Source organism: Orcinus orca, chromosome 7, assembly GCF_937001465.1.
Source record: "Orcinus orca chromosome 7, mOrcOrc1.1, whole genome shotgun sequence".
NCBI classification, from domain to species: Eukaryota; Metazoa; Chordata; class Mammalia; order Artiodactyla; family Delphinidae; genus Orcinus; species Orcinus orca.
In genome coordinates, this window is record NC_064565.1 from 110,998,790 (window position 1) to 111,024,399 (window position 25,610).

At 41.1% G+C, this 25,610-nt stretch overlaps 1 protein-coding gene across 2 annotated transcripts in view; it reads right to left on the reverse strand.

Annotated features, from left to right (window-relative positions):
* The window catches only part of DNER (delta/notch like EGF repeat containing), a 326,228-nt gene that overhangs the window by 71,171 nt on the left and 229,447 nt on the right, over positions 1 to 25,610 (reverse strand). For both annotated transcript variants that reach the window (XM_004262614.4, XM_033426041.2), the window contains exon 7: positions 25,156 to 25,269. In XM_004262614.4, the coding sequence (XP_004262662.2) occupies positions 25,156 to 25,269 (114 nt within the window). The remainder of the gene's footprint in view (positions 1 to 25,155; positions 25,270 to 25,610) is intronic.

Genomic DNA, 25,610 nt, shown 5'->3' on the forward strand with positions numbered 1-25,610 from the left:
TTGTTTTGTGTATGCGTGTCAGTATTCCTCAATTTAAAAAATCACACATACCCTTACTGTATAGCACAGGGAACCATAGTAAATATCTTGTAATGAACTATGACAGAAAAGAATCTGAAATATATATATATAACTAAATCACTTTGCTGTACACCAGAAACTAACACAACATTGTAAATCAACTATACTTCAATTAAAAAATTTTTTTAATTGTACAGACATATATACGTGAATCTATAGGTCTGTGTGTCCAAGTAAGTGTTTAACAATACTTTGGTAAAACCTATTCTTTTAATATTTTAAGAGCAGTTTGAAAATTAAATGAAGACTATTCAAGTTTTAGAGACAAATTTAAATAATTTTTCTCATATACAGTTCTTATTCCAATATTCTTCTTCGCTTTTCTTATCTAGATTTAAATTTATGTTAACCATCTTCACACAGAACTCTCAGCAATATCAGTAATTTTTGTTGTTCAGGACACAGTGAATATATAAAACAAACAAAAATAGTTCCCAGACTTCATCTAAAGCATCACTCATAAATTGTCATAATCAACTTGATATTTTTCTGTACAGAAATAGAAAATTTTTTTAAAAATCCAATGTTATTCAACATCTTATAAACTTCTCTGTAGCTTTGACATTTTAAATATCATACTAAAAATGTACCACACAATCAGTTTTAATAACACTTGAATTCTCCAAAGAGTCCCTTTGCAGCCAAGAGTGGTATTTAACTCCATCCTTCATGAGATGTATTCCATTTCCCTCTGAATGAAAAGAACATAAACACATTTCACCCTATGACAAACTGAACAACCAAGGCAAGTCCTGACCTCTCTCATCTTCTACTACCTCACCCCAAAAACAGGGCTGAAATTATTTTCTTCGTAAAGTCGTTGTGGGTTCTAAAATGACATATATCAAAATTCCTAGAACAGTTCCCCGGTCCAATGCTGAATGAATGAATGAATGAATGAAAGAAAAATGGTAATAATAAAAGCAACAGCTGACATCCACTAGGGGCTGAGATGCACCAGACAGTTCTAAGCCTTCACGTGCATTATTTCATTTAGCCCTGGGGTAACTGCATGATATTAGTAGCCCCATTTTACAGATGAGAGGATGATGACAGAGAAATGTGAGGTATGCTGTTCAAGTCTACTTAGCTAGTGGGTGGTAGAGCTAGGCTACAGGGCCCAAGCTCTTAATTCTCCACTATACTGCACAGAAGAGAAGTCAATAACGCCCAATTAAGAAAACGTTATGATGTGTAAACATAACGAGGACTTGTGTTACTATTCTTTTTTTTTTTTTTGGGGCTGTGTTGGGTCTTCATTTCTGTGCGAGGGCTTTCTCTCGTTGCGGCAAGCAGGGGCCACGCTTCATCGCGGTGCGCAGGCCTCTCACTGTCGCGGCCTCTCTTGTTGCAGAGCACAGGCTCCAGACGCGCAGGCTCAGTAGTTGTGGCTCACGGGCCTAGTTGCTCCGCAGCATATGGGATCTTTCCGGACCAGGGCTCGTATCCATGTCCCCCGCATTAGCAGGCAGATTCTTAACCACTGCGCCACCAGGGAAGCCCCTATGTTTCTATTCTGCTTGGATATTGGTGAAAGAAGAAATAAGAGACTTACCAATCAAGTCAAAATAAAGGAAAAATGAATTTTAGGAAAGTAATCACTCTACATTCACATTGATATACTCGGTTACAAATATTAATATGATCCACATAGAATACTCCAAGTTGAAAGAATGGTGGATAAAAAGGTGAGGAGATGTGAAGGATCATGACTCTGGGGAGAGCCAATATTTCAATGAGGCCAAGAGGAGATGGAAAGCAAGCATAAATGAGGGCACTGGTCAGAGGCCACATCATGAACATCTTACATGCCACACTAAGGAGATTGCACTTCATTCAAGGTCACTGGACATCAACTATTTGCGTGCTTTGATATGCTTAATTGCAAGCAACGTGGAGAGTGTATTAGTGGAGTCTGAGACTGGAAAGAGGAAACCAGGTGTTTCTAGAGTAACTGAAGTGAGAGGTCATAAGGACCAATTTGTAGCAATAGGGATAAAGAATGTGAGGCAGATTGGACAATTATTTTACAAGTAACATAACATTGTTAGTTCAGGGACCAATTGGATGGTAGAAGAACTGAAGAGAGGGCAGGGCCTAGGGACACAATGTAACAGGAGTCAAAAACTCAAATGCCAGCAGGAGTCCAGCAGACCATGTTGATCAAGGAAGCGGGCCAACTGTAAGGCAGTAGGGAGTGGCAGGGACTGTGGCAAACTGGAAAACTCATGGCCTTCCAAAGGGGGTGGCCACCACCCCCCTGCAGCCAACTGCTGCCATTTGAATGTGAGGCCAGTTACCAGATCTTCTAAATTTCCAAGAAATATCTGAAATCCAGATTCTTGTTTGAACCCTTACTATTTTAAAATGTTGATAAGTCATTTCTCTGGTAAATAAAACATATCTGAGGGCCCTGTTTATGTGGTTTCTCAGTGTGCCTTAATGTTAAGCACGGGCTTTGGAGCCAAAAGGAACTGGGTTCAAAAACCATCTCTGCGCACTAAACTGTGGGACCGTGGGCAAGTACTCAATCACCCTCATCTGTTTCATGGAGTGGAGATAGTAATGCCTACAACATATGGCTTTTATGAAGCCTAAATGTAAAGATCTATGGCAAACATTTGGTACAGTGACTGGCAAATAGTCACTGTTTAATAAGAAGCAGCAATAATTGCAGTGTGATTCCCAGGTTTTCCAGATTAATGTTGGTGGTGGTGTTACCAATTGCAATGGAAAATACGGGAGGAGATTCCCAGGGGAGGCTTATGATTCCCAGGGGAGGAACAGACAGACAGATGGACAGGTGGATGGATAGACAAATGGATGGACAGATGGATGGATAAGTTTTAAGAAAGATAAGAGGAAAACCAGGAGAGGAAGGTGTCACTGAAAACAATGGAAAAGAGAACATCAAAAAGGGAGTTGTCAAAAATGTCACCAAACTCTGCCTAGAAGCCAGGTGAGCTGGCCCAAGCTAGCCCGCTAGAAGACAAGAGACCTCGTGAATCAAAACAAGCCAGTCCAGTGAGGCCACCCAAGACCAGATAGCCACCAAGCAATCTGGCCTGTGACCGGCTGAAATACAGCCCACATTGCCAACCCACAACAATCATGAGCTAAATAAATGATTGTTGTTTTTACCACAAAGTTTTGAGGTGGTTTGTTATGCAGCAAAAGCTAACTGATACAATGTAAGAGGAGACACAGCATTACAACTAAATAGTAATGTGGGCCAGAAGGAAACTTTTGTTTTGCTCTGCTTTATGTAAAAGACTTGAAAGAGGAATTGATCATGTACTAGAAGAAACTTTAACTAAAGAAGGAATCAATAAATCCTTGTTGAATATCTAAAAGGTTCACTGCTGTTGAATCAGGAATCCTGCATTTTATTACTATTAAAATTTCCCTTTTCTTACCTTTTCAAGAAAGTAGAAAAACAAGATGAGATGCAAATAATATTTATATTTTCAGAGAATCCTAATATACCTCAGTATATACTGAAGAGAGAAGACACCTTTGACATATTATCCAGTCTAAAAATATATAATGTAATATAAAATGCCATTCTGTTATAAAGGATGATGACAAAGCAAAAATGAATTCAAGGTGTATCTCAATACACTTTATGGAGATGCATGTGATATAGGGTGATTATGGGATAATTTTCCTAGCTCACAAGATTATTAATGAACATTAGAAAGGGGATTCACAGATTAAATGCTGAACCAATTTTCAAAACACTATTTGTTATGGACTAAATGTTTGTGTCCCCTCAAAATTAATATGTTGAAGTCCTACCCCAAAATGTGATGGCATTAGGAGGTGGGGTCTTTGGGGGGTAATTAGGATTAGATGAGGGTGGAACCCCCATGATGGAATTAGTGACCTTGTAAGAAGAAGACACACCAGAGCTTCCTCTTTCTGCCACTAAGGACACAGCAAGAAGGCAGCCAACTGCAAGTGAGGAAGAGAGCCCTCACTAGAACCTGACCATGCTGGCATCCTTATCTCAGCCTTCCCAGCCTCCATAACTGTGACAAATAAATGTCTGTTGTTCAAGCCACCCAGTCAGTAGTATTTTTTTATGGAAGTTTGAGCTGACCAAGACACTGTTGCTTTGATCAGCAAATTCTCTATTTCCTTCTATCACCTAAGCAATTGTTATCCTCTTACTCATATAACATTGTTTTCTAAGTGACTCACATCTTCTTCAGCCACCTCTTAAATGACCTTCCTAAGAGAGAAAAGAACAAACTTTCATAACCCAAAGAATTCAGGGCCAGGAAACCAAAGCTTGAATCTTCTTACTAGTGTATGACCTTGAGCAAGGTACTTAATCATTTTGTGCTTTAATTTCCTTACCTAAAATATGGGGATGACCCCTGATGTGTAGGATCAAATAAAACTGTATGCGGAACTCAATAAATGTTGGATTCTCCTTCCTTTGAGCAGTGCTTCTGGGGAAATTCCAAGTTGCCTGTGTCCAGAGTTTGTGGTTAGGGAAACTGGAAAGAAGCTGGCCTGTCAGCCAATCTCTGGAACACAGTCAAATTTCACATTTGCATGAATCCTTCATGGTGGAGTCCTGAGTACATCTAAGAGCGAGTGTCCTGGAATCAGAGGTGCTCAGGTACCTTTCTCTAAACACACACACAGTTATTGGGCCATCCGGTGAGGCTGATGCGTGGAGGTGGGGTCCTAGAGCAAACAGCTGAGGGAGGAGGGGACGAGCAGAAGCATCCGTGACAGCCTTTCTGTACAGGCTCAAAAGGACAGTCTGTTGAAACTTTATTAATGGCTAACACCTGTACATACCAGGCACTGTTCCAAGAGTTTCAACTATATTAACTCATTTAGTCCTGGCATCAGTTCTATGAGCTAAGTACTATCATTTCCTTTTCAGATGGAGAAACAGACACAGAGACAGATCAAGCAACTTGACCAAGGTTACACAGCTAGTAAACGGCAGCAATAGGATTTGAACCCAGGCAGTCTGACTCCCAAATACAAGCTCCAGACCATTACTCTTTGCTGTAATACTTGATATCTGGGCTGTAGTAAACTTAGCAGAATACCAGGATACAAAGTCAATATACAAAAAATAAATTATATTTCTATTCTCTAGTAGTAAGTGACCATAAATTTTTGAAAATTTAAACAGCACTTACCATATTATTAAAAAGCATAAAATACTTAGGAATAAATTTAACAATAGCTATGTAAGTCCTCTACACTGAAAACTACAAAACACTGCTTAGAGAAATTAAAAACACCCAATAAATGAAGAGCTATACCATATTCATGAATTAGAAGGCTCAATATTATTAAGATGCAAATTGATTCACTGCAATACCGATCAAAATCTCAGCTGGCTTCTTTTTGTACAAATTAACACGGTGACTCTATAATTTATATCAACATGCAAGGGACCTAGAACACCCAAAACAATATAGAAAAAAAAAAAAAGGACAGATCTGGAGAATTTACACTAGCTGACTTCAAAACCTAGTATAAGGCTATAGTAATCAAATCATGATTACTGGGGTGTCTACTGTTTGCAATTCAATAAATCAAATTCTGATTGATAAACCATATCAGCAAAATCAAGTAACTAGCTCTTGTACGTCTTAGCTTCCTCATTTGTTAAGAATGGAGATTACAGAATAGCCGTATATATCAAGTAGTTATAGTTGTGCTAGCAGAGAGAAAGAGACGAATTGTGGTGCTGATAGTAACAGTAAATGTTGAATTCTTATTATATACCAGATACTACGTGAAGCAATTGGTATCTATCTTTTATTTATCACAACCACTGAATCAACTGGGGTCTACTACTATCCACTTTTACAGAAGAAGGCTTAGAGACTTTATATTAGGGAACTAGTCCCCCAGGGACACTCAGTAAGTGGGAAAAGCAATTTCAAAGTAAGATCTATCTGAAACCACATCTGTGCTCTTAAGCCCCATGTTAGGCTTCCTTGCATAAGAGTTTGCATAAAAGCACTTGAAAAGTTGAAGGTGCTATGCTAGCATAAGAAATTAGGGCCAGAATAGAGCCACTGGTGTCCTGAATTCTTAAATTTAAGGCAGCTTTAGAAAACGGAAATTACTTAGCAATGATGAATTTTCAACGCAATGCATTTGAAATGTCCTGAACCTGACTAGTTCTCAGTATTTCCAATATCACATGGAATATATTTTTAAAATACAAGGATAAAACTTGAATCCTAAGGAGTAAACATATCGTATACCACCTTACTTACCAACTCCTTATAAAATCAAAAGTCATCTTTAAAATCATCCAAATATAAAAAAAAAAATCATCCAAATATCAAATTTAGAGCCATGATGCCAACCCATGCAAGCACGACCTTCCAGTGTGTTGATCCAGCCCAGATGTTGACTCGTTTATGGTTCTTGCTACGGTGCATGCTACAGGGGCATTAATGTGTAATTTTTTGAAATTTTTAAAACTAGCTTGTAAACATGATACTGATCACAGAAAGCTTGAATATTGAGTGAATGTAGTTTCAAAAGTTAAACTGCAGCCCAGATAAGAAACGTTGTATATTCAATATCTAGATATATAAATATAACTACCTTTGGAAGTGATCCCAAACTCAGATATAGTGGTATATGAATCCGATTTCTCTGTATAAAAATATGGAAGTTGATGACCCAAGGCTACGACAAAGCCTGGTACAAAATGCAGCTGTGCACTGAATTTTCAGGGTGCAGGGCAGTTCTGAGAGTGCTGGTAGAAAGATGTTTTACACCACACGGTAGAAATGGCCTTGGATCATCTATAGCTGAGATTCAGCCAGAACACATTTCATCTTTCCAAGAAACATTCTAAAAATGAACCAAGATTCTCATTCACTCTATTTTCTCCTCTGCCTCTCCCTCCATCCTCTCTCTCTCAACACAGACACACATTACAGATAAACAGCTTTAAACTCCATCTCCAATAGTAGGAACTTTTCTGCATTTTCCTGTTCCTGAATAATGTTACAAGTCTAAAAGCAATTATTTTAGATAGCCTTTGGTAAAGTTTCTCTTTTTATTAGCATAACTCTTTAAGAACTTTGGTCAGTCTTTCAATAATCTCTTAAGGTAAATATTTCTGAGAATTCCTCTTGCAGAATATGCAAACCAAATTAGTTACGGTAGCAAAGGCAAGAAGGGTGAAAAACAAAATTTAACATTCTTGGGATCAGCTATGTTCCTGGATACATTCAAACTCCAAAACATGAAGAACTCTATATAGGAGAACACGTGAAATACAGCTTTGTGGAATATTGTAATATAAGTAATAAAAATAATAATAGTAATGTCTCTGAGCTAAAAGATTAGTAAATTACTAGATGCTAATGGACTAGTATATCTGGATTTACAATCCTACTTGAAGAATAGAAAATGAACAACTATTTGATTAACGTTAACCTAAAGGTGCAGAGAGGATGCTGAAGATGGTGAGACTTCTTGTTTGGAATAGTTTATTTCAAACCATACGAACCTCACGTGATGGACATCAGGAAATATTGGAAAGAAAACACAGTAGCTCCAGAGAAAACCTCTATTTCAAACACAAGGAAGTAACTTCAAAGAGACTTGGGCTTCCCTGGTGGTGCAGTGGTTGAGAGTCTGCCTGCCGATGCAGGGGACACGGGTTCGTGCCCCGGTCCGGGAAGATCCCACATGCCGCGGAGCGGCTGGGCCCGTGAGCCATGGCCGCTGAGCCTGCGCGTCCGGAGCCTATGCTCCGCAGCGGGAGGGGCCACAACAGTGAGAGGCCCGCGTACCGCCAAAAAAAAAAAAAGAGACTTAAAACAACCCATTGCAACAAGAAGAAAGTTTAGAAAAGGATGAAAGATTTAAGGATTAAATTGGAAAATAAAACAGAACTGCAAAAGAAATCTAAGCAATGAGAGGCTAATGAAAAAACTATGATTTAGCTAGTTGACTGCTGCTTCAAATTTTGTATTTGAACCAGTATTTATATGAATATGCCTGCTTAACATTTATTATGTAAAGAAAAAAATCAACACTCTTGAAAAATACACGTTATGGAAATCAGATATTTAAGACCAAAAGAAAACATTTCCAGAAGATTTTAAATTACAAGACAATAAAGTCACTCTATGTAGAAAGCTACTGAGAGGTCAGAAGTTTCTGCAATATTAATAAGGGAAATATGGAATAAAGCATTCCTTCCATGAACCTGAACATTTCATCTGCACTGCCAAAGTTACAATTATTTCTCTCCTCACCTATTATAATAGTTTCCTGTGATGAGATTCCCTGTTCTATCTTACCCCTATGACCAATTCTCCAAATAGCAATGAGCATAATTTACTTAAAATGTAAATATTATCATGGCTTCCAATTGCTCTTAGAATAAAATTTGACCTCCCTCCCATAAGCATCAAGTCCTGCGGGCTAGGACTCAGCTGACCACTCTGGCCCCTCTCTCTCTAGGAGCCAGCCCACTGGCCTCCATTCAGTTCCCCAGAAGACAAGCTACTCCCCATGCAGAGCCCTGCAACATGGCCTGGACACTGCTGCTCCTAACTGCTTCACAACTGCCTCCTTTTGGTTCTCGGCTTCAACGTTAAGACAGACAGGACTTTTCTGATCACCCCATTCTAGGTACCCCTTTCTTATTGTGTAACAGTGTCCTGCTCACTACCTTCATAGCACTTCCTTGAATTTGCAGTGACGTAGTTGTGGATTTCCTGTCGTCTGTCTCCCAGCCCACATGACCACGGACTTCCCGGGGAAAGGAGCCATGCTAGCTCCTCTCAACCTTGAGCCCCAGCACTCAGCATAGCGGCCACGCTGTAAATATTTATGCAATACACGGACAAACGAATGGACACACTCTAACAGATTCATTACACACTAGGGTAATGAGTAAAACAGGATTGATAAATATGTTTTAGGTTTGGGGAGTTACAATGAGGAAATATGAAAAAGATGATTGGTCAATTGTTGTTTTAATGGCAGAGGTATAAATGAATCATCACTGAATCAAGATGAAGGTAGACAATGTGGTTCATCTAAGGGGCTTGATGAGCTGCAAAGGGAAGCAAAGATAAAGAAGAGCTTTGACTCTCAAAAAACTCATTCTCTAACTGAAGAGACCAGAAGGGCACATGTAGGACGATGAAGGAACAACTTGAGGCCTTTTTTTTTGCTTTCTGCAAACGTTTTACTGAACGATTCCAGTGTGGTGTGAGGTTGGAGGGACCGGCCCAGGCTGTCAACATGGGATCAGTGTGTGCAGCACAGGCTCTAGAGTGGCAGTGATTCCAAAGAAAGATGGCTTATTACCGGGGTGGGGCAGGCCAGGAAAACCTCGTGGGAGAGCTGGCTTTTGTGCTGGGCTTCAAAGAAAAGCCCAAGATTTGGCTGCGCAGAGAAGGACGAGGAATGATATTAGAATCAGAGAAGAGGTTCTGGCTGATGTTTATGGAAAACTTAATTGGAACCACATTTGTTCTGGTTCTAAGAAAGCAGACAGTTATGTAAGATAAGGAGGAAAAAGGGGGAATATCTAGGAAAAGCAGTTACAAAAACATCAGACGTAAAAGGCCCAAGGCGATTACATATAAAATGTGGCTTTTAATTTTTAAGAAAAGCCATTTGAGAGAGTAAAAACCACTTGAAGGACTTTCTCTTTAGGAGAATAGAAAGACAAATTTAGATCTAAGACAGGAAAATGAAAAATAACTAGGAAATAGAGGAATGTTAAATCAACTTTTCCCCAGTTCAGTCTAAATAGAGAGAAGGCAGAAGAGATGAAAATTATTTAAAGTAGATGAATTATATGAGCAAAAATAATTGGCTATTAACAATGGAAATTTAGAGGTTTAGTCAGAAGGTTCTGCGATTTCCTTTGGGCATTCATTCATCTAACCTGTACTAATTGAGACCAACCATGTACCAGGCACTGCTCAAGACCTTATATTCTGGTGAGAAAAACAAATAGAAAGATAAGTAAATATATATCATTAGCTAGTGCTACATGGTACTGAAACAGGTGAGGGGCAGAGAACAATGGGGGTCATCTTAAATAGTGTAGTTAGGGAGACCTAAATGACCAGAGGGCATGAGCCACATTCAAGCCGGAGGAAGGGTTCCAGCAGGTGCAAATGCCCAAGGAGCAAGTTGTGTCCAGAGGGGAATGGCGCCCCCTGCAGGACAATTCTCAAGTAATTGGTGTGTTTTAAGAACAACAAGCCACCGGCAAAGAGTAGCAAGAAACGATGCTGGAGAGGCAACCAGGGATGTGTGGGCCCTGGACCACATTTTTTTTTTTTTTTTTTTTTTTTTTTGCGGTACGCGGGCCTCTCACTGTTGTGGCCTCTCCCGTTGCGGAGCACAGGCTCCGGACACGCAGGCTCAGCGGCCAAGGCTCATGGGCCCAGCCGCTCCGCGGCATGTGGGATCCTCCCAGACCGGGGCACAAACCCATGTCCCCTGCATCGGCAGGCGGACTCTCAACCGCTGCGCCACCAGGGAAGCCCTGGACCACATTTTCGATGGCAGATCACCAAGGTTTGAGAGACGGGGAGTGAAAACATGGGCTTTCCATTTGAGAAGGATTACTTTGGCTGTTGTGTGGAGAATAGACTGCAGGAGACAAGAATGAATCAGAAAGAGAAGCCAGGAAGCTTTCAAGGAGTCCAGACAGAGCTGGAACCTGGAAGAACCCAAGAGGCTGGAATCTTGGGCAAATGATGTAACCATTCTCTCTGACATGAAAAACAGGAACATTTCCCTGTGAGAGAGTCAGAGGATTGCCTTCCACATGTAAGAAGGATCTTGATGTCTCAACTCATGGAAATTCTAAGTCTGGAGAAAAATTAAAAAAGAAAAAAAAAGATACGAACTAAGAAATGGGATGTGCAAGGGAGACACAGGTCCTGAATACCCACCATATATTACCCAGCAAGTCCATGAGACAGGCATTATGTTTTATATAGTATGAAACTGAGACCCAGAAGGGTTAAGTAACTTGACCAAAGCCATCTGGTAAGTGACAGAATTGAAATTCAACACAAGTCTGTCCCTCTCCAAGGACTTAACGAATTTTTAGCCTCAGTTTCTTCATCTCTTTTTTTAAAAATAACACTCATTTTCATGAATTTTAAATGGGCTGATGTGTAGAAACGCCTAGTTTCCACTTCCACACAAAGAAAATCAAAGGGGTGCTAGGCCCTGTTGCTAGGTTTGCCAATGTCGAGACCATACCAGGCATAGGGCCGTTATCCCCTTTCTTGTGGATGTCAAGGCTGCTGTTGGCAAAGAAGGCTTTACAGAAACTTTCTGGGCCGCTCCAAGTAATTAATCCCTGAGGGAACTCTGCAACTCTGCTCTTCAAGCAAGTGGCTCTCAACCCCGGCTGCACTGGAACCACCTGGAGAGTTTTTAAAAATTCAGTGCCTGGTTCCCACCTCTGGAGCGACTAACTTAATTGGCCTGAGGTGTGGCCTGCCGTCAGGATTTTTTAAGGAGGATCCACCTTTCCTTTACACAGTTTTTTTCTCTGCTGGTAGCCACAGTGTTTCTTTCTATTTGGTCCTGAGGAGGGAAACGCATACACTATTAAGAAGTTTCATAACTATCTTTTTCTCCCAACCAAGACAGATTTAATCTTTGCATGTGGTATGACAGCACTCTACTGCTACAGTATTTATTTACTACTTTTAACCCCCCAAATTCCATTATCATTTATTTTGACAACTGTGCACCGATTTTCCTCTTTTCTTAAACCAACACGCCTCTTTCCTCAGTCCTTATACTTCGGATGAAATGGACCCCAAATGCCAGCTCCAAGGGTGACTTTGTGTCTAAAGCCTGGCTCACCAAAGTATTCCATACCATGGCCGCATTGGTTCAGGGCTGGGCAAATGTCTCAATTCAAAACAATCCAAGTCAGCCTCACGGCTTTTGATTTATTGGGAGAAGACAAACTCTGCTCCAGCCATTCTGACAATGGATCCAACACAGGAAAGGAGAGATAAGATTGTTGGAGAGACAAAAACTCAGGCTTGATGATACTGAGCCCCTGGATCAACCCATCTTGAGTTCATCCTGCATATTTGTTACATGAGCCAATGCACTCTCTCTTTTTTTTTCACTAGCCTATTTGAATTGGATTGTTTGTTACTTTAAAATCAAGATTTTTAAAGGATACAGAGATGCTCTAAAAATTATCTTGTATGGAAAACAAAAGGCTATCACCTAACCTAGCCAATCCTCCTAATAAACATATAATAATAATTAAAAAACATAAATGTATGATAAGAATAAGAGGAAAATGGCTTCCCTGGTGGCACAGTGGTTGAGAGTCCACCTGCCGATGCAGGGGACATGGGTTCCTGCCCTGGTCCGGGAAGATCGCAGCTGGGCCCGTGAGCCATGGCCGCTGAGCCTGCGTGTCCGGAGCCTGTGCTCCGCAATGGGAGAGGCCACAACAGTGAGAGGCCCGCGTACCGCAAAAAAAAAAAAAAGAATAAGGGGAATGAAAGACAGACACAGAGGAACAGCTGTGGTCTGAAGAAATGGGGTAGAACAAGAAAAGCTTTCACGAGCATATTTAGGAGTTAGATATAATTGGATTCTTTTAGAATTCTCAAAGACTGCAAATAAAAGATAAGCATCGTTCAGGTGTTTTCTAATTGATTGGTATTTCTTCAACTGAGTCTCATCTCTGCACCTGGACCACAAGGTTTCTGGCTTTGTAAAAGTTAAATACAACTTTGTAAGCCCTTTAAACAAGTAGTTCTAGTTCTAGAATTTTGTCCCACAGAACTAGATGAACAAATGCATAAAAAACACGTGTATGAAAAGTTCTCTGCGGCAGATAAAAAACAGCAAAAAGCAAAAAATCAAAAATGAATAAATGTCTCTTTGGCAGACTCCACTTCCTCAGTGATTCTTAGAAGCTGGCGTTCCTCATTCTGTCCCGGCCCCTCTTCTCTTCCCCTCCGTGTTCTTTCCTGGGGGGTCTCACACATGCCTGTGGCTGGAATTAAGACCTACAAGCAGAAACCCCCTGAACTGACCTTTCCAGCCTGGTTCTCTCCCCCATGCTCAGGTTCATTTTTCATTTGACAATTTCACAATTCCCTCTGACTTTTCCATGGGCTTCTTGTGCTCATGTCTTATCCTTCCCTCTCAAAGCTGCTCACTACCCAAGAGCACCCCCATACAAGAAGGTGCCTGCACCTTCTGAAAGCTGGCTTGCTCTGCCTGGCCCCACTCCTCCTCTCACAGCCAATCTGCCATGTCCGTCTGTCTCCATGGTACCACTCTAACTCATTCCACTATGCAGTTCACCTAAATTACAAGAGATTCCTAACAGGTTTCTCTGATTCTCGAACTCCTCTGGTCCCTTCTTCTCACTTCAGCCACAGTAATCCCTCCCGAATGTTAAAGTTCTGCCCTTCCCGGGCTAAGATTATTCCTGAAGTTACTCTCAGGTGACGCCCAATCACGTTATCATGGTGTTTAAAGGCCCACCTGAGCTGGCTCCTACAATGTCTCCAGCCTTTACTGTCCTTCCATCACATTCTGTGTCACAGCTCTGCAGAACGTCTTTTTGTTCCTCAAACATGCCACCCTCTCCCCTGCCTCATGCTGTTGGTTCTCTCTTCCCAGGAGGATCTTTCCTCTGCCCGCAGCCCTCACTGATTCACCTTGCTGTTGCTTCTCCTTCGGGTCTTGGTTGAAACATCAGCATCCTTGGAACACTTCCTGACTTTCCTCCCAGGCCCCAGTCTCAGTGAGGCTTCCCTCTTCTCAACCACCCAATCACCCCAACACAGCTCCATCAGAGCCTTGGTCATATCTTCACACCCGCTATTCCATAAGCACCAAGAGCTAAAGCCCTACCTGTTTTATTCACTCCCGGAGCCCTTGTGATTAGCTGCCACAAGACAGGTAATCAATAAATGGCATGTGAATGATTAAGTCTTTTAAGTACATAATGCCACATTCGTATGATGGAATAAAACACAGCCATTAATAACCACCCTTTAGAAAAGTAATTAACAGTACAAGATTATTTGAAACACAGTGTTCACTTTTAGAAAATCATTACAAAAGAGAATGCACAGCAAGATCCAATTTCAGTTTTCTAAAACGTGTGTTAAAAAGATTTCAAAGATGTTCACCTAAAACTTAAAATGATCTCTTTTAAGGATAGAATTGTAGGGGTTTTTTTTCTTTGAGCTTATCTGAGCATAGATTCCTTTGATAATCAAGAAAAAATGATAAAAATTATGTAAAAATGTTATATAAAGTCCTGGGCTGTAACAGAAAAGAGAGTCATAGTTGAACGCAGTGACAATGACCAGTGGTGAGTAGATCATCCCATGGGAAGGCCCTGGATCATAGTGACCAGAAGTATTGCTAAGTGTAGAATAGTTAGGAGTTGAAAATGAGGAACGGACTCTAAAAATGGCAAATTCTTCATAGAAATTACAATAAAATATAATTGGGTCAATTTAAAAGAACATTTAGGTTGAGTCCATGACCTGGCTATTGTAATTAGTGCTGCAATGAACGCCGGGGTGCATGTGTCTTTTTGACTTATGGCTTTCTCTGGGTATATGCCCAATAGTGGGATTGCTGGGTCATATGGTAATTCTATTTTTAGTTTTTTAAGGAAGCTCCATACTGTTCTCAATAGTGGCTGAACTTAAATGTCCATCGACAGATGAATGAATAAAGATGTGGTGTGTGTGTGTGTGTGTGTACACAATGGAATATTACTCAGTCATAAAAAGGAATGAAACTGGGTCATTTGTACAGACCTCGATGGACCTAGAAACTGTCATACAGAGTGCAGTAAGTCAGAAAGAGAAAAACAAGTATCGTATATTAATGCATATATGTGGAATCTAGGAAAATGGTACAGATGAACCGGTTTGCAAGGCAGAAATAGAGGCAAAGATGTAGAGAACAAACGTATGGACACCACAGGGGGAAGCGGGGGGAGGATGAATTCGGAGATTGACATATATACACTAATACGTAAAAAATAGATAATTAATAAGAACCTGCTGTCTAGCACAGGGAACTCTACTTCACTGTACAGCAGAAACTAACACAACACTGCAAAACAACTACACCCCAACAAAAATAAGAATAAAAAAATAAAAGAAGAACAGTGAGAAAATACCTGCAGAAAGGGGTTATATTAAGAAGGAGAAGCCTAAGTATCTATCTTCAGCTGGCTTTTCTCAATATAATATTAGGTCACATGAAATGAGAACTAGATTGGAAAAACAGAGTCGAAGAAAAGTTTACTGAATCAAAAATAGAATATGATAAAGTCATAAACAAGCATCCTTTTACTTTCCCAGCTTTATTTGTTCAATTTCTCTCAGGCCTTGGTCTCTCTGTCAGTCCCACTTTAATATGCTGTAGGAGTCAGAGCCTAGATCTGAATAGGTCAGAATCAGACCCTGGACTGCATCGTGTGGTATTTTGGTCCAAGTTAGACAAAAATTTCACTCTAGCCTCCTCCGACTATTATGGTGTAGAGTTGGGGAATGTATAAGGAGATAAAATCTGCTGCAAGAAAAAATAAAAATTCCATTTATTTCTAGGGTATTTGTGTTTCTATTGCAAAGCATCTTTGTTGCTTTTAAGAACAATTATATGGACATTCTGCTTCTGATATGGAAAAGTAAGCTTTGAACAAACAGACTGTCCCACAAATAACTCTAAACTCCAGACCAAAAAACCCTCCACCTACCTCATGACTCTGAAGGTGAACAAGAGCAGGCAAGTTTTGAAGAGGAGTCCAAATATGGAAGCAGCAAACAGCATGGGCTGAGTTCCATGTCTGGGGAGCCCACCCTGCAGGCATTCTCAGCTGGGACTATGGCCCAGGGAGACCAAGACCCTAGCATCAAACCTGCTCTTTCTGTCCAAAGGAACCCCAGGAAGGAGCCCAGGACAGTCACCCCATGAAGAGTGAGGAGGTCCTGGGGAAGAAGAGAACCAGAGAAGGGGACCCCCAAAGTCTTTATCTGAACTCTTCTCGTGTCTCTGGGTGACCCCTAAACCATACATGAATGGGGCACTGAAAGGATGAGATCCAAACCCTCGCCTCACCGCTGCTATTAGTAAGTTTGCAATGAACCTGGTTACAGTAGTGAACACTGGTTAATCCATCTTGGCTACAGTTTCCTCCCACATAAAATGATACTGCTGCAACTGTTTCCAGCTATCTACTTACTCATGCATTCAACATGGCTCACAGGTACTCTAGTGCTAGGTGCTCCATGGATACAGAAGAAGTTGAGCATCACTGCCTTGAGGGAGTCTACAGTCCTGTGAGAAAATGCAGACATGCACCCAAACAGCTCTCACACAAGGCAGAACCTGATCAGAGAAGGAGCTTGGTGCAGCAGAGAGAACACGGACTCCAGAACCAGACAAAGCAGAGCTTGTACCTTGGGTCCACCAAGACCTAGAGCCTCGGGATCTGCCCTGCACAGCAGTTGTGGGGATTAAATAGTGGCATTCGTATTAATCACTCTCTGCTAGGCACTTTCTGTGCACTGTATACTCATTTAGTTCTTATAACAGCTCATTGGGTAGATATTAATACCACCCACCCTCTAGAAATGCAGAAAATAAGGTATAGGGAATTTCAGTTTACTTGCCCAAGGTCACCAAGTGCTAAGTGATCAAACAGATTCAAACTCAAGTCTGCTCGAGCCCCAGCTGTGAGCTGCTATGTTTTGTTGAATAATAACTTCAAGGGCCAAACACAGTGCTTAACACAGAGTAGGCACTCAACAAGTGGCCAATGTCATCACAACTGTTATTATTACTGCTGCTGCTGTGTGATTACAACGATTAGCCACAAGAGAGAAAGAGTTGAAGTTCAAGGCGTTTACCTGAAATAATGCTGAATAATCTTTATGGGCATGTCTAGACACACACCTTAAGAAATCAGAATTTGTGGTGACCTGTTTAGGTATAGCCTACCTCTTTTTAAAAAGAAAAGCACCAAGTTATCATTATTTATTTCTTCATTCACTCATCACACTGTAACTTCCAACCGCCATCTGCCACCACTAAACCGAGCATCAGAACGGTTCCCAGAGGGGAAGCAGAGATAAAAGTGAGGAACAGGACCCATCACTCACTAAAATGAGTACAGCTGGTCCCCACTGCTAATGGGAGAAGCAGACAAACAAAATTCCTCGCAGTGTTTTGAAATGATCTCAGAGAAACTGTGCTATGTGGAAAAAAGAAAAGAAAAAGAACAAAAAGGAAACATGAACTTAGCCATAAATCAAAACTTAATCGGCATGCACCAAACACAGAAATAAAATTTTACTCACACTTCGTAAGTCTTAATACCCTGCTTTGTGTCCAAAAGATGAAACTATATACCGCTTGGAACTCCAAGGATCTCAGCTGCTATGATTCCTAAATGAAGTGGTGATTTAGGGATAATGCCAAATTTTGAAAGAATAAGAACAGTATTTTATTTGGGGCTTTTATGAGGACATGTTGCACATTTCTTAAATAAATACACGCGGTTTTATATGATCCTAAGACAGTACTTTTACCAAATCCTACATACCAGGATACTGGAGAAAACAACCAAATCCCAGAACTATAGAACTCCTAAATCCTTACTGGGTAACATGCCAGTTTCTGAACAATACGCATTATCTCAGAGATAATTTTTATGACATGTGTGGCTATTGCCTATAAATCCCTTTAAGATGAAAGGTATTACCCTGACATTTGAGTTGGACAAAAGAACTTACATGGCTAGATTTCTCAAGGCTATAAAATGTAGATAAACAAATATAGTTTGGATAAACCCTTGGAGCACGTTGCAATGGGATTTAACCTACAGGGCCTTCAGGCCAACATTAAGTTTTAGACTCAGGCCTTCCTTAGAGATTATGAAACTTTTCTCTACAAACATTGCTTGAAACAACAAGATGGATTTATTGATTCAGTAAGGGATTAGGAGCAGGGACACTTAAAGGTAATATAGTGAACGCTTTTACAACAAGGAAGCATGGCTGGAAGAGATAAAAAAGACATGGGGCTTCCCTGGCGCAGTGGTTGGGAGTCCGCCTGCCAATGCAGGGGACACGGGTTTGTGCCCCGGTCCGGGAAGATCCCACATGCCGCGGAGTGGCTGGGCCCGTGAGCCTGCGCGTCTGGAGCCTGTGCTCCGCAATGGGAGAGGCCACAACAGTGAGGGGCTCGCGTACCGCAAAAAAAAAAAAAAAAAAAAAGACATGACCCACCCAAGGTGATAGGACTATATTCATCACCACCATCATCATCATCGTTATCATCACCATCACCATCATCATCATCATCACACCTAACATTTGTTCAGCACTTACTATTCACCAAGCACAGTGCTAAGGGTTTTTAGGGTTTTTTCTGTTCTTCATATCAACTGATAAAGGGTATGCTACTATCGTTCTCCTTTTCTCAATGAGGAAAATGAGCCTCAGAGAAGCAAAAAGCTGTAAAAGAAGTGGGTCCAGACTTCAAACCCAAGCAGTGTGACCCAAAACACCCACATTCATAACCACTCCACTCTCCCACTTGTCATCAAGCCCAGACTCAGGTCTCCTGAGCTCCAGGCCACAGAAGGACACCAGCTGTCCACACTTGGCAACGGAGTTTCCAAGTTACAAGATCTGCATGTCTGTACAGATGGCCAACATGCACATGAAAAGATGTTCAACATCTCTAATTATTAGAGAAATGCAAATCAGAACTACAATGAGGTACCATCTCACACCAGTCAGAACGGCCATCGTTAAAAAGTCTACAAATAACAATTCTGGAAACGGTGCAGAGAAAAGGGAACCCTCCTACACTGTTGGTGGGAATGTAAACTAGTGCAGCCACTATGGAAAACAGTACAGAGGTTCCTCAAAAAATTAAAAATAGAGCTACCATATGATTCAGCAATCCCACTCCGGGGCATATATCCAGACAAAGCTATAATTCAAAAAGATACATGCACTCCTATGTTCAATGCAGCACTATTTAGTAGCCAAGACATGGAAACAACCTAAATGTCCATTGACAGATGAATGGGTTAACAAGATGTGGTACATATATACAATGGAATACTGCTCAGCCATAAAAAAAGAATGAAATCATGCCATTTGCGGCAACATGGATGGACCTAGAGATTGTCATACTAAGTGAAGTAAGTCAGAAAGAGAAAGACAAATACCATATGATACCACTCACATGTGGAATCTAAAATATGACACAAATGAATTTATCTACAAAACAGAAACGGACTCACAGACATAGAGAACAGACTTGTGGCTGCCAAGGGGGAGGGGGGTGGGGAAGGGATGGATTGAGAGTTTGTGATTAGCAGATGCAAACTAGTATATATAGAATGGATAAACAACAAGGTCCTACTGTGTAGCATAGGGAACTATATTTGATATCCTGTTATAAACCATAATGGAAAAGAATATGAAAAAGAATGTATGCGTATATATATATATATGTATATATACATATATGTGTGTATATATATATGAATAACTGAATCACTTTACTGTACAGCAGAAATTAACACACTGTAAATGAACTATACTTCATTAAAATTAAAAAAAATTTTTTAAAGATCTGCATGTCTGACAGTGGATCCAACACTGCGTTCTAAGAAGTGAGAGGACTGAATGTGAGTCCTCTACCCGGTTGCAATACTTGCCATCATAATTGCAATGCAACAGCAGTTCACCCAAATTATATTTATCTGTAATCCTAGCCAAGGGTGCCACACCAGAAAACGTTTTTACATTCAAGGTTTTTAAGACACATGTGATCAAATGATATTTCCTCAAAATAGTCATGAAGCCCCCTATGCTCCCTTTGTCTCTGGTTACCAGACGCCTTCTCTAATAGGTGGATGCCAGGAAGGTCATTAGATTCTAAGAGACGTGCCAGCACGATGCAAATGGTCACACAGGCAGGGCCGACAGATGTGCTTTACTGCTGAATGTTTTTATCACCGCTGTTTTCTTTTTATTCTTTGTTCTACTTTGTTTTTCTAAGGAAAAAATTTTTAAATGAGATGCTGAAGCAAAGACGATGGCTAGACAGTAATACACAGATTTTACTTATTTGTGTATTCAAAAATACTCATATATTTAAATATACATATTTAAATACCAATAAGCGGTGATGGTAAGTATTTATAATTAGTCCTCCTCAGAGTAAAAATGCATTTAGTTCAAAATTTAAGGACCTTGAAGTTCTAAACCAAACATAAAGACAATATCAATGTAAAGAATATATACAGAGGCAGTAAACCCAGATCCCAATTATTTACCTTTGCTGTTTTCAATAAGTTAAAAATAAGAAGACACTCATGACAAGTTTCCTTTTGTTTCTTAACAATCCCACTCTAAGCAGAATCTGAAACTGCACTTTTCAAATATGGACCTAGCTAAAATTAAGGTTAAAATTCAAAGAAAAGACAGGGCTCGTTGATGAAGGATAAAAATGTAAGTATAGAAGAGCGAATACCTTCCAGAAGGAGAACTCATGTGATAATTACTGTACAAGCTGTCTCTCAGGCCTCCCCGACCTTGAACTTTTGGAGAGAGGTTAAAAAGAGATGGGTCCTCAGGAAAAAATGTAACCTCTAAGGACTCAGCCCAGATCAGATGGAAAAGGCTCCTTGAAGGAAATAGGATGAAGATTAAAAGGACAGAAAAGAACAAGGATGTGAATGAGCAGTGTTGAAAGCCCTGTCCAGAGGGAAAACCAGTTTTAATAGCTTTCTGGACTGGGAGAGATTATTGTAAAGGGATTTCACTGCACTTACAAAAAGGAGAAAGGAAAAAAATAATTTTTCTAGCTTTTTCCAGGCTTAAGATTTTTAAGCAGTGACATTTAGAAGTTTTAAAACCCAACAAACTGAATTTATTTTACTCATGACTATGGTTACAAAGACCATCTCTTAAACAAAATAAAATTTACTTTAAAGAATATATTAAGAGATGGTATAGGCCAAGGGTTAAGAATGTTAGTGCTAAGTTACCTGGGTTTCAATTTCTAGCTATGTGATCTCAGGCAAGTTATTTACCCTCTCATGCCTCAGTTTCTCAATCTGTTCAATGGAAATATTAATATAATTTGCTTCATAGTATTGTAACCTTCTAATGAGTTACTAAGCATAGTGTGAGGGACTTCTAAGTGTTGACTTTTAAAATAAATTAATATACAAATATTTATTAACCTCCTACTAACATAAAATATGGAACTAAAAGCTCCATGATAGGATAATGAGAGTTAGTAAGACAGAGATGAATAAAATACATTTCCCACCCTCAAAGAATATCACAGGGAAACAGGGAAGACAGAATCAACACAAACATGCAAAGGAGCAAGTAAAAATGGGGCAGAGAGCAAATAATATTAGGAAATAATGACTTATTTTCTTTGGTGTGGTATTGTAGATATCAAGGAGAATGTTCTTATTCTGATTTATTCTGTTCTTAAACTGATTTATTTTGGGATGAAATGTGATGATGCCTATAATTTACTTTCAAATTACTTTGCAAAAAAACAAACTATAGGGGCTTCCCTGGTGGCGCAGTGGTTGAGAGTCCGCCTGCCGATGCAGGGGACGCAGGTTCGTGCCCCGGTCCGGTAAGATCCCACGTGCGGCGGAGCGGCTGGGCCCATGAGCCATGGCCGCTGAGCCTGCGCGTCCGGAGCCTGTGCTCCGCAACGGGAGAGGCCACAGCGAGAGGCCCGCGTACCGCAAAAAAAAAAAAAAAAAAAAACCCAAACAACTATATATGTAAATACAAAGCAAACATGCCAAAATGTTAATCACTGCGGGGGGGAAGAAAAAGAAAGAAAAGGAGGCAGGCAAGGGTCAAGTGCTGGCTCTGAACTTTAGAACACTGTGTGGACTTGAAACGCTTTCAAACTTGTTTTCACAGCGTGGCTGAAAAGAGAAAACTCCTGGAGACGCAGGCTTTTTCTAAGTGCAAGATGCTCTGTAAATATTAGTTTCTACAAAAAGCACCCTAAGAACAGGTCAGTGGGAGGGGCTGCTTTTAAAATGCTGGCTGCTGGGAGCCTTCAAAACATCGCAATGAATCCTTCCGTATTATAACTGAAGCCACGTTCCCTGGTCAGTCTCCTGTGAAGGTAAACCTCCGGATGAAAGTCTTCCTATGAAGACTTGCTGGGAAATTCATCTCCATCATTTCAATTCTAGATAATCACATTTTCTCTAGGCTTTATCAAGACAACATGGAGGAACTGATAGGCTACTGGATAAAGGAGAAGGTCTCTAGACAACCCTACTGACGGCCAGGTTTAAATGACTATCTATAGACCAAGGTCTCTGTGTATAGACTTGACCCAGACATCTCCACTTACTTCCAGACTCACAGCAACTGCCCAGCTGCCATCTCCACTTGAATGTCACACTCAACGTGTCCAAAATAGAACACTTTTCCTCCATGTTTCTTTTTCTCCACGAATGGCACAACCAACCGTAAAGTAAGAGAAGCCGCAGACTTGCCCCGTCACTCTCCCTCCCCCTCCATATCCCATCCATCTCCAGGCCCCTCCATTTTCCCTGCCAAGTTCTCCCAAATCCATCAGCTTCTCTCCTTTTCAAATTCCACCTTCCCTTCCTAGCAGTCAACATCGATTTCCCAGATTTCTACAACAGTCCCACAAACTCTTCTGCTTACTCCCAGTCTTGTCTCTCTCCAACCCACATTCCACACTGCTCCACAGGAAAAACGTCAAATTCCTGTTTACATTTTTCAGTGGTTTAATGGTAATAATCATTATTAGGAAAACAGCCATGATAAGGTGCCTAATACTTACTGAGCACTTCCCCGGGCACTGTGCTAAGCACTTACCTAAGCATCTTCTCATTCCATCCTCAGGGGCCCCAGGAAGTGGGCGTTATCACTGTCCCAATTTTACAGATTAAAAAACTGAGACACAGAGAAGTATGGAATCGCTTGCCCAGGCACAGAGCTGGTGAGCACGAGGCCAAATGGGCTTCAAACCTAAGCCTCTGGCCTCCCGTCTGGGTTGAATGTGACGTGCCCCAACACCACGCACAAAGCCCTGCGAAGCCCTGAGGACTCAGCCGTCGCCACCCACTTTCTTCCCCTTTCCCTTTGCTCCTTGGTGATGCCCTCAACTGCGCCAGCCTCCTCCTTCTCGTCATTCAGGGTCTCCACATGTGGGCAGCTCTCTCGGGTCCCCAAAGCTAAGCAGATCCTTGTGCGTCTTCAAGGCACCGATTCCTGCTTGTAACTATGGACTTACCTGTGTCTGCACCATGGGAGGAGCCCCTTCAGCTTTGCCAACTCTAGGGCCCAGAACCCAGCTCAGTGCCTGGCATGTAGGATGTGCTTGGCAAATCTTTATAAACTAGAAAATGGAGCATGAGTGAGCACAGAATTCCTGGGCTCTGGTTCAAGGGTCATCCTTTACTACCAGTGTGACTTTGTGCAAGTCACTACCTCTCAGAGCCTCTGGGCTGGCATCTGAACTTCCTGGCAGCAATCAGAACTATGATAATAAAGCACTTTGGAGCTTTCAAAGACCTCTCCCCAAAGTCCCATTCGATCCCAAAATGTCCCTGTGAGGGAAGCAGGGTCCTCATCACACACATTCACTAGAAAAGGGAAAGGAGGATTGGATGGGGTTGGGGAATTAATGATTTGTCAGCAATAGCCGCTGACCCTGAAGCCCGCCCTTGACGCTAAGCACAGCCTACAACGAGAGTTAGATGGCAGACGACTAACCCAGGGTGTGGCAAAGCTGTAAGAAACTGCCCAGCGCCCCGTGCATTGGGTGACAATTGGTGCCGCTGACTCAGTCATCCGCCTGCCAACGTTTCCAGTTTTCCCATTTGCTTAAGACACTCAAGTGAAGAGTGGAGATGGTCCAGCACATAGAACTCCATCATCATGGTAACCACATCCGTCACAAGCACACACAGCTTGGGGATAACCAAAAGAGCCACAGCCACTCGTTGCTGCCGCTGCCCAGGGGAGCAGAAGCTGGGACACAGAATTCACTTCCTTAGCCACTGCACTGTTCAGTGTTCAAAATATGGAAGGGTATGAGGCACTGTCGACAGTGGCTGCCGCCCCTGGCAACCCTGAGCCCTCGGGTTACCCAGGAGGTCAGTGGCCTTTTATCAACACCGATCTGTACCACTGCCCCACTCCAGCTCTCAGCCAGGGGCAGTTCAGGTTATTCTGAGTAAAGAGATGTTTCCTTACACACGCAGACGCTACATTTAATCTCTTCATAGGATGTCAGCCTACTCTATGCAGTTGTCAAGGTCACTTCTGTGGATCAGGAGCTCACATGCTCCTGATTATTTTAGGGGGAAAAAAACACCTCTAATATCATGTTATTCTTACAATATTAAAGGTTTAAAGCAATCCCTTCCATAACATCCCTCCAAGCAGAAATGGGAAGAAAACTTCCTCCAAGTACAAAATCATTCCTTGAACACCAGTTCCATAGCTGGAATTATCTGCCTGCTTCTTCAAGGTGAAACTGAAAACAGTACAACTATTTTTTTATTAAAAGTAGCTCTAAAGATGTGGCTTTCCAGGGGACTAGAAGTCTCCAAGATGTTATAAAGTTGATGTAAAGACAAAAACAGGTGAACTTCATGTTGAAATTTTTTTAATGTAAACCAAATGCATGGTTTAAAAAATAGGAATCTTAACAAGTGAAATTTGCCATTAGAAAGAAATTCCATTTTATTATCATTATTCATTTTCAATGTATAAATGAAAATTGCAGAAATTTTGAGATTATGTCTAATATTCAGACATAATTTCCAAGCTATTCTAGCACAGACCTTAAAAGGAAAGGACCAGCTTATATATTGTTTTATAAATGCAACAAAATAGGAAGTTCTCTTGAGTAGAGATTTTTCAGAAAATGGAAGTACAAGGTCATCAAATTAATGTATGATTTAAAATGGAAAACGTACGTTATTCCTGGGGTAATAATGTTTACCTTCTGGACACTGGCAGGTGAATCCACTGAGATTAGAAATGCAGGTTGCTCCATTTCTGCATGGGTCTAGGATACAATAGTCAATCTTGGATTGGCAAAGCTCTCCAGTATAACCTGAACAAAACAAGACAGACATTTATAAAATATTTTGTCCCAAAACTCTGATGAACCATCCCATGAATTGATGGAGTCAACTGGTACCCATCCAACCAAGGCAGCATCATTAAACTAGTCTCCCAGGCAATCCTTGATCTAATTTGGTTTTACAACAAGAAACAATCAGAGCCATTTAGAATCATAGTTCAAAAGTCATTTGCTTTGCAAAAATCTTTATTGCAGGACTTCCCTGATGGTGCAGTGATTAAGAATCCACCTGCCAATGCAGGGAACACGGGTTCGAGCCCTGGTCCGGGAAGATCCCACATGCCGCAGAGCAAATAAGCCTGTGCGCCACA